Source organism: Athene cunicularia (assembly GCF_003259725.1).
Source record: "Athene cunicularia isolate RWA chromosome 1 unlocalized genomic scaffold, athCun1 chr1_part1, whole genome shotgun sequence".
NCBI lineage: Eukaryota > Metazoa > Chordata > Aves > Strigiformes > Strigidae > Athene > Athene cunicularia.
The window spans coordinates 106,784,801-106,800,922 of NW_020799091.1; the positions used below are offsets into that span (position 1 = coordinate 106,784,801).

General features: G+C 37.1%; 1 protein-coding gene across 1 annotated transcript in view; it reads left to right on the plus strand.

Annotated features, from left to right (window-relative positions):
• The first annotated feature begins 11,012 nt into the window (after positions 1–11,012).
• Positions 11,013–16,122, plus strand: part of ROBO2 (roundabout guidance receptor 2) — a 1,105,399-nt gene continuing 1,100,289 nt past the window's right edge. Inside the window, exons 1-2 of the mRNA XM_026845322.1 lie at positions 11,013–11,026; positions 14,185–14,301. Of these exons, the coding sequence (XP_026701123.1) occupies positions 14,199–14,301 (103 nt within the window). The 5' untranslated portion in view covers positions 11,013–11,026; positions 14,185–14,198. The remainder of the gene's footprint in view (positions 11,027–14,184; positions 14,302–16,122) is intronic.

Consider the following 16,122-nt stretch of genomic DNA (forward strand, 5'->3'; position numbering starts at 1 on the left):
AGCCCCCGCCTCGCCCGCCCGCCCACCGGGGTACGCGGCGGAGCGTCCGCCTCTTTCCGGGCCGCCTTCCCGGCCCTGGGTGCTCCCTCGGCAGTCGCCTTCCGCCAGGTAACTTCTCCAAGTTTTGCCGGGGCTGGAGCAGCGGACGGTGGTGGGGGAGCGGGGGTGGCGTTTCGCGGGGGGTGCGGCGCCCAGGGGTAAAATACATCCCGGGGCGGTGGGGATAACACCTGGTGCAAATCCATGCTTTGCTTCGTTAAGCTGTTCTGGGCGTCCCTCAAAATCTTAATGCCAAAGCTAAGGGAGGAATAGGTGTGGAGAACGGACACAGGAATTTTGCTCATTTATCCTCTTTTACGGACAGTTTAATGCATAAAAATGCCAAAGTCTTTTATTTCAAATTATGAGTTACAATATACAAAGCATTTTAGCTCATAAAAGGGATTAGAGTGTAGTTTGTAAATTGGAAACTGCAGATTTCCTTTATTAATTTGGAACTAACGTAATACGTCAATGTTGTTGATGTTAATGGTAAGAAAAAGTTAGGCATTGAAATAGTTGTAATTAGCTTTGGGAGAAGTAATACAAATGCAAATGAGTTTGATGGCACTTCAGTGTAGGCATGTTTCATGAAAGAATCCCCAACCTTATAAATTTAAGCTCTCTCCAACCAACACAACAGGAGGCTTTTCTTTTGCAGTTTTCATAACTTTGGATAAGAGGAAATATGTCCATTGCATACATATGTGTATAGATAAAGAATTTACGGTTAAGGAGGAACATTAATAATCAAGATGGTTTCTTCTGTAGGCCTTTTGGATTGCAGAAATAGTCTCTAATTTTATTGTTAAAATACTTGGGCCAAGAATAGCCAGGGTACCAGCTGTAAATCAGCAGAAATAACTATCCTGCTAGCCAAAGATATGGCTTATTATTTAAAGTTGTTGATACTGGGTCACTCATTTCAGGTTTAACCTATATGATATATATACTTCATAAATTAAAATACTGGTGGAAAATCAACCCTATTTTATTCCTAATGTTATAGAAATTAATAATGGAAATTAATTGTGGAATTAGATGTTATGTGTTACATTTCAGGTACTTAGTTGCTGCTGGTACGTGTTACACTATTTCTCTGGCATTTTTATACAGCTGGAGGTAGCAAGTGCATAGGTGGTTGCTTCTGGTCATTACACAGAGCGTAAGCCAGAAGTACAGAGACACTGGGCAGTGAAAAGTCAGTATACTCTAATGCACTTCAAATCTGATGCAAGTAGGAGGTGTTTACCTGCATTTGCCCATCCAAGACTCCATCAAAAATGTGAGTTGAAGAAATTAGAATGATTAATATAGACACAGTGTTTTCATAGGTATATTTTTAGAAATAACAGTTACAATGTACATTCAGCTGTCAGTGTTGGTAATGTTAATAACCCATGTGCAATTGAAGAAAACTCAAAATGACAGCTGTATAGGTTTCTCTTTAGTTAATCTGTGGAAACGGGGTGTAAATATGTGGTTTTTCTATCTTAAATGACCTTTGCCTGTATTCAGAGGACTGTCACATGATCTATGTGTTGCTCAACCCCTGGTAGATTACTTATGGTGTGCTGTTTCTTTGAGTAGTTATGAATTTCAGTTGCAGGTTTTTCTCTGCTTTCAGAATGAATGAAGAAATCTGTGCTGACATCAGTAGTGCTCTCAAAATGAACAGAGAAAAATGAGGATTCCTTTATTTCAAAATTCCTAAATTAAGCAGGTTGTAAACAACTATCAGTATGAATATGAAAATATCTCACCCAATCCTATATCCAGTCCTATAGGAAAGACAAGGAAAAGAAATAACTTTATGGATGAAAACAATTTCTCAATATGTTTTTACTGAACTTTAGTAGAATGACTGTTTCTGATGTAAACTTTTGTGCAGGTTCAATTACTGGGTAGGTGCTATTACCTTCCTTTATCCCTCATTGACTACTTCTAATTTGTGCTAAGATTAAGTTTCCCAACTGTGAGATGTTATCAGGCTTTTTCACAAGTAGCCACTGAAATTGCCTGACATGACTATAAAACTGGAAGCAGTCATCTATTTAAAGAACTGTGTTCAAACAATGTTTTTTTTCCTCAGTTATCTGAGCACTGGAGGAGCTTTGTCTGACACCAATTCCCTTGGAATATGTGGGCTTTTCTGTGGAATAGCTGGTCTTAATGAATATGGGGAATTGGCATCAGATTAATTCTTTATCCATGGTTCAGCTCATTGAAAAAACAGGAGTGTCTTCAGTTCAAGAGCTTTGCTTTTAAACTTTGAAGGCGGAGAACCTGTTACAGAGTCAGCTAGAAATTATAAGGAACAACCAATGACCACTTATGAAGTTTCTACTGATGAAATATTTTATGAGAAGGAGAAAGCAGTCTGAACGTTAAAAAAAAAAAAAAAAAAAAAAAAAAAAAAAGTCCTACAACTGGAGCCTGAATACGTGTTTATCTGAGTATCACAATCACAATATTTAATTAGTCTCTGATATTCTACTAATGCATATTTAACTTACTATGAGCAAGAAAAAAGTTTTTGCAAAACCCAGAATAGTATAGTAGCCTTTACGAAAGAGAGAAACAAGCAATGTGGCTACAATTGGAGCTGAGGCAGAAGTCACCCATACTGGAAAGCATTGAAAAGCATAACTTGACATCAGTTGAAAGTGGAAAAATAATGGTAATCTTTTTCCAAAAAAAAACTCAGTCAAGGTGTCAAAATGAAATATTGCTTTTATTACACTGTACTGATGCTCAGGCATTGATTTTTCTTTTATCTGCTGGTCTGCTTCTCAATCAGCAGAATTTCTTCATCATCTCTACTTGGCACCTCACAACTTCATGGGGTTTGACTGGGAGTTGTGCCTGGGCATCTGGAAGGTAGCGTGTTCTTGGCTATGGGGAAGACACAATACTACATTCATAGTAGACTCTTCATTTTCACAGTGTAATGGTTTCTTCTTTTCTTACATGTTTTAAAACGTGATGTGGAAAGTAACTGTGCTGTCTTCATTAGGACAGCTTTTAAAACCCAAGGCCTCCAAGAATGCTAAAGTTTTTCTTTTAAACATAAGATTTATGCCCCACAGCAATAAATCCAAAGCAATGGCTGAGAAGTGTTTCCCTCTCTGTTCACTCCATAAACAAGAAATTTCTGTCACAGAAATACACAAGCTAGAGCATGGAATCAGATATAAAATACTGGATGAATGATGGATTTGAGGTGATTCATTCTCAGGAAGCTTGGTCAGAATAAAGACTGTTCCATCTGACAGACAGCAAGCATCTGCCCTCAAAGTCTCTAACCCTGGTGGATCAGGTCCTTTAAATCACTAGATACAACATTGTTATACATAGAAAAGTTATTCAAAGAATTTATTGAGGATTTAAAAATTTACTAGCTATCATGATTCTTATCCTATAGAAGCCCAGACAGCCAAACTCTGGAGAGATCCTTTTAAAGAGATAAGTGTAATTCCAATAAATATTAAAAACTTCTAGAGTGGTCTCAGAACACTTTTTGGTAAATATGCACTCTCTGAATAGATGAAGGTATTATTGGTACAGTTGGAACATTAATTCCCCTGGGGTTTATGGCTACTTAGATTTTACATACTCAGCATAACATGAAAAAAAAAACCTGATCAACTGCTCCTATCTCTGTTGGTACTCCCACTCAGAAAACTAGGTGATTTTTTTTTTTGACCTTTCCTATACTTCAGGGTTATTCTGCCCTGGAATTTTTTTTCAAGTTCATCAAGATTATTTTACGAGAATAACTGTGCCAATATTCCTTGATAATGGTAATAATGTAAAAAATGTAGTATACAAACAACACTGTAATTTAGTAATCTATTAAATCATAACCAGATCTCCTAACTATACTATGTGATGTCTTGCTGGAATGTATTCAATTGATCAAGTTCCAGCTAATTCATTTCTTCTAAGCAGTCCAACATTATTATGTACTTTAGTAACTGTACAAAAAAAAGAAAAGCAAAGGCCAATAGGGACTAAATTTGCTCTCAGGCACATTTGGAAATCCTATGCATATCAAATAGCACAACTGGGACTTATTTATTTATATACTGGTGGTTAGGAAAGGTAGCAGTCTTTGATGAACCTAATCAAACTTTACTGTGACGCTTGTATGCACCTGAGCTGATGCACAAATCAGACTGCCATCTCCCGTCCCTTGGCTGCTCTCCAGCTGCAACAGACTTGCAAGTCTGTTGACTGCTGCAAGAGACTGAATAATTGATTTCTGCAGCCATGCTCGCATGTTGGGGAAGCTGTAGTGTGGTTCTGCTTCTGTGCTCCCAGGAGTGCATGGGGTTGCATGAGTTCCTGGGCAGGTTCTAGCAGTGATTTACCATTCCCATTTTTGTATAACATATCCAGATATTTCAGAATGGTTTCTGGTCATGAAATATACATTATAACATTCACGAAGATAGTTATTATGCCCATTCTTCTGATGGGAATAATTTCCCTTGTTTTTTTTCTTGTTGAGTCAGAGCGAAGGGTGCACCCTGAAAATTCCCCTGCTAAATTCAACCTGTGGAGAGATGAAGTTAGGGTTAGAGCTTGTTAGCTGAGCCATAGTAACTGCCTTCATCCTCCTATGCAGCAGGCAAAAATGTGTCAGCATAAGCACAATCACATCGAAACATCTTTACATTGCATTGGTCACCTTAGGGGGCTTGGAAGCCCCTCTCCCAGTCTCAGCAGACCAAAAGGCCCTAGTAGAGTGTCTCTATGCTAACTTTGCTTCCTCTCTCCACCAAAAAAATGGAAGAGATATTTTAGACAAAATGTTTAAGGACCCAGGGGGGAAACAAATTTAAGCTACATCAAGCTCCATGCTCTTCTGATTTGTATTAGAGACAAAACAGAGCACAGTAGCATCTCCAGGATGTGAGAGGCAGACAGGTGATATACATCACCTTTTATTCTTTCCTTTTACAGAAATGTAATTATCTAGTGTAGTACCCCCTCTTCTCCTTCAAAGTGTAACAAAAGAAAACACATCTTAAACCTCACCATTTTCTAATGTAAATGTAGAGTGGGAAAAAGAAATCAGAATAATGGATGCTTCAGAAAGGTGCTTGTGTTTAAGCAGTGCATTTTGTCCATAGTACTTATTCTCTGTTCTTTGTTGTGGACCCTCATCTTAGAAATATTTCTCACAGGTTTTTTTGTTCTAAGCTTTGAGTGTTTTCTCCATGTGTGTCTAAGATCAAAGTTATTATCATCTGAATTTAATTTAGTACACCTTTCTCTGTATGATGGGCTGCTATTTCAGAGGGTACAATGCTACTATTATTCATCATAAAGAAAATGCATGAAAACAGTCCAAAATACACGTCAAGCACTTCAGTGTGATGGATGCACAATAGATGGCACCATTATTATCACTCAGCAACTTGAAAACTTTTGGTCCTTACATTTTCTCCCTTGCAAACATCATTAACTTGTTCATGGGATCCAATACTTTGTGAAAAATATATTACTCTTCTACTCACTTTTTCCTCATCCTTCAAGCTGTATTGACAGAGCCAGTTACCTGAAATTTCTTAATGCATTTTAAGTTTACTTCTGAGTGTATGAGAGAGCAAAGAAAACAAAACCAAATGGTTTTATGAAACAAACATCAATTATCTTGATTTTGATCTGTTAATGCAAAAGCAGATTGTATGAATGACTGTAATTAGCAAAGTTATGTTTATTGGTCACAGTTTTATTTACTCCTTGGTTTTGCTCTCTCTTGTGAATCAGAAAGACTTAAAGACTAAAAATATCATAGCATCAACTGAATATGGATCATATTCTTCTTCTTTTAGGGTTGTTACAGAAGTGATGCACTGTCCAGGTTCAGAAAAACTTACAAAGCTTGGAATAAACTGGATCTGACTCTATGGTGGTGAGCATGTTACAACTGACCAGAAATTTTCATATAGTCACACAAACTAGATATGCTCAGCTGTAAACCTACAGCCTTTCAAGTACCTGCTGGCAAATAGTGTTATCTGTTTATGGATGCTGTTGACTAGTAACAGGTAATGATAGCTGTATTCCTGTTTTAGTAGGGGGGGAGCAGGGCTGGATGCAGTCCAGTGCAGAATGGGGAGGGCTATGTGGCTTTGGAGTCCTCCTGCCATGGGCCAGGCAGTGCAAACTGTATCAGGTGCTGTTGATGGCAGTTGGAAGACCTGCTCTTTTTGGAAACAGTTTGGTATATTTAGCCCTGCATGAAGTGGCATATATGTGTAAAGTGTAATAATAAGAATTACAGAATAGAATCATAGAATGGTTTGGGTTGGAAGGGACCTTAAAGACCATCCAACCCCCCTGCCATGGGCAGGGATACCTTCCACTAGACCAGGTTGCTCAAAACCCCATCCAGCCTGGCCTTGAACACTTCCAGGAAAGGGCCATCCACAAGCTCTTGTGAAAGAGGTGACAAGAAATTACATTTAAAAAAACCCAAACCAAACTCAGGCGGCTTACCTTATGTGCTGGCAGCACAGCGACACTGGCTTTCTGCCCCTCTGGAAAACCAGGCACCAGAACCTTGCTAGAAGACCTATGAGCTGCCCATTGCCTGTGCCTGGAGCCTCTGAAAGACTGTTTCACTGCTACAACCATGATACCATCGCTCCTTCCCATCTGTGCAACCCAGTCTGCACATGAGCAGCAACTGTTTATCCCTGGTATACAAATCTAGTGAGACAGGCCCCTGCAGACCGCAGGTACTCCCCAGGTGAGGTAATTCATGTGATGTACTCTAACCACAACCTGCAGGAGACTGTATGTAAGGATGTATTTTGAATGTGGAAATTGAGGATTATAAATAAATAGGGTTGCAAGCAAGACTTTTGCAAGTTTGGTGTAGTGGCTATTTAAAACTTATCCAAAGCCTGGTGATATTGTGTAACTTTTTATATACATATGTTTGAAGGGATTTTTTTGGTTTGGGAAAAAAATAAAGGTAACTAAATCAGATGTTCACATTTCACCATGCTGCATTTCATGTTCTTGCAAGAAAGAACACTCCTGATTTAAGAGGTTCCTTTCTGTTTCTTTATGAGATCTTTTATATTTTATATTTTTTTCAAAAACATTGGTTTAAGGATAAATGCTTTGCCTAGGAATCTTGACTTCTATGATTGAAACTGTGAACCTTGAAGGCAGCAACACTGGAAGACAAACAAAAAATTGATTTTTATTTATTCATTTCTGAAATAAAAGAATATTTTTGAGTAGTCGGTGGCAACAGAATGGCTTTCAGACACTTGTTATAGTTTCCACAACTATCTTCTGCTCTCTATAGTGATACAGCCAATTCCTGTGTCAGATCCTATAATCTGAACAACTGCAAGAAAAAAAAGCTAAAGTCATACAATAATTAAACTTTCTATTGTAAAGGATTTTCTTACTTTTTGGAAAAATACCCCTTTAGAGTCTTAATGAAATTGCCATAACGGTCTACAGTGTTTCATAAAAGTGAAATTGGTCAGTTTCCATACACAAAAGAATGGAATAAACTATTTTATAGGCTAAATACCTAGGTTAAACCATATTGTCCTTCATTCAGGTACCATTAATTCAGTTACTGTATGCCTGTAGGTCATTTTTATTTCTGTTAGCACTACACGTGTTGTTTTCTTCATAGCATTAATCCGATGTTAAAAAAATTCAGTTTAAAAGATATTGCAACTCTTACATTTTTCACTTTAAATTTTAATCAGAGAGTATGGAAGAATCAATAGTTACTTAAATTTTGAAAGGTTCTGAAAGCAAACCTGAATCTAAGTTAGTGAATTAATGAATGAGTACTTTACTGAATAATCACTAATTGCTATCTGATGTTCTGAATCACTCTTACTAAATATGTTTTGGAAAGTTTGTGATTACAGCACATAAGTTTCTGGCAGGCATGCTTAACTGAAGAAATTATCATGACATACAGAGGCACATGTTCTGGTATCATAAGAAGCTGAGTTCCAGCAACAGATGAGGGAGTGTGCTCCAGTGGAGAGCTGGACAGCATGACTATGCACCTTAGACTATTTTATATTTCATCCTTGGGGGCAAGCTCTCTGACCTCCTCCTGTAGCCAGTGGAAGACACAGGGTCAGTTCTGCAGTGAATAAGAGCTGGAGTCTAATTTTGGTGCTCCCCAGTGCCCTCTCAGGGGGTCCTCTTTCTCTTCACCAGCTATGGAGGAGCCGTAGGAAGACCTGCCTCCTAAATTAGGAACCTGGTGTTGGTGGGAATGTTTCTCCAGCCTTCCCAGCCCCTTCAAAATTAAGTATTCCCTCATCTTCACAAATCTGTTGTAGTGTTAGGAAGGTGGGGAAAGCTCTGGTATGCCCTGCTGACTCACGTACTCCAAGCCCACTTTTGCAGAAAGGGAGGAAGGTGACTTTCCCTTTCATGCTGTAACAGTGCAGAAAGTGTCTGCAAGGCAGGTGGCTTGTGAAACATTTTTGGTGTCTAACTGTAGCCACAGCTGTTTCTAAACTGTCGGTATATTGGGTTATATGTTCTGTTTTCCTCTACCTGGGTTCTTGGAGATCTGAGGTGGGAGTTCATGACTTCTCACCTTCTATGCACAAAGGCAATGGCTACCATCTAGCTGTGAGGACCAGGAGTGCTCTGCCCCACTGACAGCAGCACTGGAAACCCCTGGTGTGGTATGGATATTGTTATGCTGCTTTTGCATTGCTTCTGAGTTTAAATAGGAAAAATCTTATCATTACTGTTCATTACACTGTGTAAACAATCCCGATACTGCAGTGAGATCCTCATCGGATAGTATCTGGTTCCACAGATGGCCCTCTGAGGGATCCTGTATTTGTAATGTCTTTGGTAATGCACTAACAGAAATGAGGTTAGAAAATACAGTCTTTGTAACAGGCAAAGTAAGACATCAGTGATAAATTAAATTATTTTAAATGCATCAGACCAGGTTCTGATTTCAGTTACATGGATATAAACAGGCCTGCTGGTACCATAGGTTTTTGTGCATGTAAGGAAGATCAGAATCTGGCTTCAGGCACATAGACTCTCATTCAATAAAGTGCATCCAGGTTAGACTTGACAGTCTGTACTAACAAAAGTTTTAGTCTGTCCTTGGCATTTCCTTACATATCTGTGATTCCCAATGATTATAACATTCAAAATAATTTAAAGGGTGTTTTGTGGGTTTGGTGTTTGGTTTGTTGGCTTGTGTTTTTTTTTTTTTTTTTTTTTTGGTGGGTTTTTTTTTGTTTGTTTTTGGTTTTTTTTTGTTATTGTTGTTGTTTTGGGGTTTTTTAGTCTTTGCCTGGCTATGTAAGTCCAAGCATTTCACATATCTGCTAAAATTCCTATATCAGATTTCCAATTCAGAGAGATCCAGCTGATGGGACACATGACCTATCTACTCTTCAGTGATCACCGCTGAGAAAACAGTTAATGGGAGGGTTCTTTTTCTTCTTCCATCTATCTCAATTCTATTTTATGGAAGCAGTTTAATGTGATACATACAACAGTATGCTGAGTACCACATAAGCATTTTTAAGGTATATATTTGCTATTACTGTCTTCTTTTCATTAGGCAGAGTTACAAATTTCAAACGTACAAGTACTCCTGAAGAAGACGGAAGAGTGGGATTAGTTTCTAAACCAAAGCACAAGAAATTTCAGTAAGGCAAGATTAAGGTTTTGACATCAAGCATATATGCAAGTCTTCAATTTTCAGACTGTGATCTGAGCTAGGAATTACTATCCTACACAGTGTAGCAGTTTGTCTCATTTTGTCTGACATAACATTTTTCTGAAGACAACTGATCAAAGAATCAATTTATAGCCATATATTCTATAGGCTGTTGTCTTATCCATAGAGTGGTAGCAACAAGTTTTTTTTTTTTTTTTTTTTTTTTTTTTTTTTTTAAGAAATAAGTGGATTTCTTTTTAATGCATGAGTAAAAATATATACAGGGAGACTGTCTGTAGTAACAGTGGACTGAGAAACCATTTATCCCTTTCCACTATATTTTATTAGTGCTGTATGGAGAGAAAAAAACTGTACTTTAAATATAGAGTAAAATGTCTAAGTTCTATTTCATATGCAACAGTGACTTGTTTTTATGAGGCAATAGTGACATTCCCATGATTTACCAGCAAGCTGGCATATTTTTGCTTATCATTTACCAAGTCTACGCTTGCTTAGGCTAAATATTTTTTTTTTTTAAATGTAGTTTTGTAAAGAAATTTATAAATGTATTATACTAAAAGTGATGCTTAAATCTACATAGTTCATCTACTCAGCAATTTAGACAAAACAAAGCATATAAAATAATACAAACAGTAACAGAAGGAAAGCAAAATAGATGTAAGTTACTGCCACCCTAAATAAAATTCTGCAAAGCCTATGGATTTTAACGGATCATGCCACTGAGGTATCAACAAATCTCTGGTAATGCAACTGAAAGCCTCCTAGCTTTTCATGCCAACACTACTTCAGCAAAAGTCTCATCTAAAACAAACTTCAAACTTTGTTACAGTCCTTTATATGCCAGATTTATCCATGTTAGATGATTTCTTGCCAACTGACTGCACCTGGTTGACTCTAAATTAGTTACATTTAATTGTCAACAAATGGGAAGAAGGTCCCCTTGCTATTTTCTCTTGGCTGTGAAACTTGCAAGTGTAGTTTTACAGCTATTTTTCAGGTAGAGTATTATGATATGTATAAGTTTAAAGGAGAAAAATAAAAAAGAGTAAAATAAATAGTGGTGATTGGATATTTTTCTCTGTACTTCTTGGTGCAGGAAATGTTGGGTGCACACAGCTAAATTAAATTATGTGGAGGTGCTCGTTAATTCAGCTGAGCCCTGGTTGGAGAGACCATAAAAGGGGTGGGGTTTGCCTTGTTATTCTCTCCACCAGTGAAGGGAGAATGGTTGATTTAGAAGAACGAGTACAGGAAGCTCTATAGGTAAGATTTTATGTTTCTGTTGGTCTGATGGCTTTTTCCCTCTAATACTTTTCCTCTTTTAGCAGATGGGGGGGTGGTGTGAATAAAAATAGATTTTTTCCCTTAAGTGTTAGAGTGATTAATGAGGCTTTTGTCCCTTGAAGGATGTGATTTGTGTATCTCTGGGCTTTCCTTCACTAAGTCTTGCAACAACAAAAACTTAAGTATGCTTTTAAAATTTAGGATTTACCAAAAAAAATGGAATTTCTTGTCATCTGTTTTGCAAGATAACTAAATAAGAAAGAAAAGGAGAAAAAGAAGTCTTTATCTTATATCATTTTACTCTATACTTAAAGTACAGTTTTCCTCTCCATACAGCACTAATAATTTTATTTCTTCTGACCTGTTGCACCTGTTCCTTTTAATTCAGCATACTTATGACTTGATTCTGTCCTTGCTCATTTTATTCCTATATTAGAAGGGCTAAAGCAACACTAGTTTAAACCCAAATGATATAAAGGTTGTTATAAGCTTGGCAGTTAAGCTTTTTTACAGTACTGTAGCCTCTCTTGGAACAAATGTTCTTTTAATTAAATAAATGTGTTTGCTTACAGTACACCTGTATGGAAGACAAGGCTCAGGATTTAGAGGATATTTATAGTTTGGGTTCTGAGTCAGTTTTCTGCTTCTGTAATGACAGTTTCCTCTTGAATTTTCCTTTACAAATGGAAGCTCTGGTTTGAACTTTCAGTTATATAGGTGGCAGTAGCTTTTCTTTGCTTTTTTTCCTGTACAAATTGTCTTACAGCAGACAAGAAATATGACAGTAATGGTGTCTATCAGGCTAAGATTCCTTCCTTCTCTTTGCAGTTCTGTGTTGTTGTGAAGTGTGTAGACTCATCCCATCCCCTGAAGCCCCTTCTACCTTGCTCTTTTCTGTTTTTCCATGGATGGTTGCTGCAGCTTGAAGAAAATGTCTTGGATCCAAAATCAAAATTTACAACTTTTGCTTCTTCTGTTCTCATTTTTAATACTATGGATGCTGACCTCTAGGTTTTCTCCTAGTAAGATGGCTGTCATCTTCCTCTGTTAACTAGTTATGAACGTTCAAGCAAAAATGTCATCATAAAAGTTAGATGTTCCCTTGTAGGGTTCAGAAAAGGCAACTTAATTCTTTCTTAGTTGTGATATTTACAGCCCTGCTAGTTGTAATATAGATACAAATGCCAGATTTTTATGAGACTCTAGCTTTCTGTAGACAGTGAAAACAAAAATTATCTTGGAGACTTTAATAGTAATGAAGTAGGTAAATAACTAATTGAATACCATCTGTTTGCTTACACTCAGAATCTAAAATGTGTCTGTTAGTTTGGGGAAAGAATATTAAGGAAACACAGTATCTCCAAGATACTGTTTTTACAAAACTATTTTTTTGACCTTGCAGTGGTAAAAAGTATATATATATATGAGGGCATTTATTCATACTCATTGCTCTTTGATTTTTGCTGTGGGGTGACCATTTTCAGTCATTTGCTGCTTCTTTTATCTCAGGGTTAAAAAGCCCGAAAAAGGCAAGGCAAAACAAACAAACAAAGCCTTGAAGCATCCCTTCCTCTCTTCCCTCCATATGCCTGCGTGAGAGGTGACGTGGAGGAACTGCTGAGTGCTGGCTGGGGAGGGCACTGTTTTGCTGAAATAACAGCTGTTCTAGTGGAGCCTAAAACAAACTCCTAGCGAGAAAATCAAGGTGTTTGCAACACTGATGAGTTCTTCTGTGCAGAAGGGCTAGTTTCTGTAACCAGTTTTTCAGCAAAAGCCAATTTTCATTCTGAGCAGCTATGTGAATTATGTAAGAAGATATTTAGTGGTTTGGGCCAGTAGTTGGGACACTGATGGAATGAAAATGTGAAAGCTGGAGTGTCACAGCAAACAGGAGAAATTAACCCCACTCTCACCCAAGCAAGCAAGAAAACTTGCAGTTTCCACTGCCTGCTTGCCTTCCCTCTGTATGATGGAGAAACTTAAGTGTAATATTCTTCTACATGACACTCTGTGTAGTGTTACTTAAGATTTTTATGGCATAAATAATACTGTTTTTCTAAATTGCATGAAGCAAAGATTTTGTTTATCAGAGATTATAGATCAAAATCAAGGACTGAGGATTATTGGGTATAATTTCAGTTGAACCTTTAGGTATGGATGGCTTTGCATCCATGGGCTTGTAAAATACTTTTGGTGGGATTTTTAAAATGAAAGTTACTATAACAGCAATATTAAAAGTATGCTCAATCAGTCAATATGTGAATGTTCCCTTCCATTAGCATTTTTTTTATTCTTTGCTTTTTAAAGTTGCTTTTTTTAAATTCCAACAACACTGTTCACAAGAATTTTTATAGCAGTGTATAATGGAAAAACACAAGTTTTTACAATATATTTTTTTTTTTTTTTAAAAAGCTATTTAAGGAATTGCTGTAAGATTTTCCACATGCTGGATAAATTACCAAACTGTTCATATACCAATTTCTGTGATATTTGCCTGGGCTTTAGGCTAGAAATTACATCCTAGTTTTTTTCAGTCAGACCTCTGAAAAAAAATCAGTATTTGAGTATGCAGGTCTTATGAAGAAGCACACCTGGGTCAGAGTGCTAAAAAAGGAGATTGAGGGGGATAATAAATATGTAAATGTTGTGTATGTCAGTGATGTGGAAACTCTGATCAGTGGAAGATGTAGTTGATCCAGGAAAGGCCATAATGAAATGCAACTACTAGCACAACTCAATGTTGTAAAAAATCAAACTTTAAAAAAATTCAAGTTAAATGCTGATTGAGAGAATTTGCTTCAGAATTGTTTCTGTACTATACAACAAGATTTAAGTGACTTGGTGAGGTCAGGACTCCTAAACCTAGCTTGGTTGGAACATAGCTTTTTGTGAAGCTCAGGACCTCTGTGAGAAAGGTAAATTCAGGCATTTGCAAAGCAACTTCTATTTTGTAGTAGGCTATGAATTAACAGTCTTGAGCAAACAGGGAGGTTCTGAATGAAAAATCATTTTTACCAGCATTTATTAAAGTAGAAGGATAGATGTGTACTGAAGAAATTTTGTTTTGTTTTCTTCCACCCAAAGGTATATTTCCCAAAAGTTATAACTAAAACATTCAATAACATTTCTTTGTATAGCATCCAATAATGCAATGGCTGGAAGACAAGGAAGCGGTGGAGTAACTGGGCAGATGCGCTGGATATTAACAATAATTCTGATGCTGTGGAGTCACCAGATCAGTGGACAAGGACAAGGTAAGTAAAGATCTTTTACTACAATTTTCTATTTGCTCAATATTGCATAGCATTGGTTGGAAAAATGAAATGAATCTGTGTGGTGACATGTTGAACTTGTGTGAACTGCTGACAAGAAATAAGAATATAAATATCTCGTTACTTCAGTTGAAAGGTCAAATGCTGTTTGGAAGATGATGTCTATGGGATTATCCGGATGTTTGAAACAGTTTTCTTGTGCTCTGTGATTGGTTTGTGTCTTGAAATAAATCTCCCATTGTTATCTGTTGTTAGCTCTCTAGGTGTGGAAAAGTAGTTGTTTAAGAGATAGTAGACATGGACACTTGGCATTACTTACCTGTGATATCTGCAATGGACATGCCATACTCAGAAGGACTTTTGTTGCAGTGCTATAAATATTTTCCATGTTGTGTTCCTGTCTCACTGATGGAGTATAGTAACAGCTGCAAGAATTCAGACAAGCGAAAAAAGTCTAGCTTCTTGGTTTATTAATTTTGAAAAATTATTGACTGTTTCTGAAGACTGAGAGGTAATAACAGGCTATTGTGTTTTTTCGAGAGATATTTACTATGAAAGATGGTTGCACGTTGTGTGAAACTGTGGAAGGGGGAAATCTGTAAGTGATAATTTTGAGGCACTGAGGGAAGTGCATAGGCATACTGTTTTGAGGTGTGTCAGGCCAGCTTTAGGAAGTGCATGTTAGACGTGAGCTGAGATTTCCAGGTCCTTAATTTACACTCTCAACTGGGGAAAATGCTGTACTACTTGCAGCTACAGGCTATCTACTTTGTATTACTCTAGTCAATGACTACCAGTGTTCTGCAGTTTAGGTAGAAGTAGTGGTTCTTGTCTGTTGGATCCATGATGGTGTTTGCTCTTGCTTGGTGGAGTTGTAGGCAGAGAAATAGGAGATAAACTGTGTGCTGCAATTCTGCAGGAAACTTTTGCAGAACTTAATGTTGCTTCTGCAAATACTGAAAATCAGCTTCACAGCCCATAGAGCACCCTTATAAAGTAAGCGGTTGCAAACATTTTGCAGCTGAGCACCAGACATGTGCAGGAGCTTTTCTGTGATATAAACTGTCTTTGTACAAATAGGTAAGTTGGTTTTCTAAAGATTTTCTTTTAATGTAAAAAGCTTCTATTTTAATACTGTAGTCTTTGACTTGAGAAAACACATTTGAAGGTTTACTTTCTGTGCTAAAATATAAAATGTATGGTAAAGTTTTTTTGTGTTTTATGAAATACTGGTGAAGAGTATGGGAAAGAATGAGATATTGGAAAGAAACACAGGAACAGTAACTTGAAAGAGTTTGTTTTCAAAGCATACGAGGTGAGGGAGCTTGTGCTGTGAAGAGATACTTTCAGTGATTTTAAACCTACTTTGAGTTTCTGTCTGAGAGGCATTGAAGTTTGCAGTCTTCATCTGTGAGCTGATCTTTTGGTCATTCAGTTCTATATGTTTCTGTTTTATAATAATTACCAAAATATAACTTGGAAAAATGAAACCTTAAGAGTGTGATTTAATTATGTTCTCTTTGAATGTAAAATGTCTTCCTAAAATTGGCAATAACTTACTGGAAAAGGGATGTGAACTTCGATCATGCTCTTTTGCTTTAATTTTAAATAATTTTGCTAGGTTGCTATGCAGTTTGTGGAATTAAGAAATACATTCAAGAAGGCCCAGTGTAATAAAGCTGGCTATGTTTGTCTTGTAGATTTTGTACTCCACTGTGATGGAAGTTTACTGCAGACTTTTAAGCATACATACTTATTGCAACTGCTGATGACTGCTTAAACCATTTGAGAAATGTGAATTTT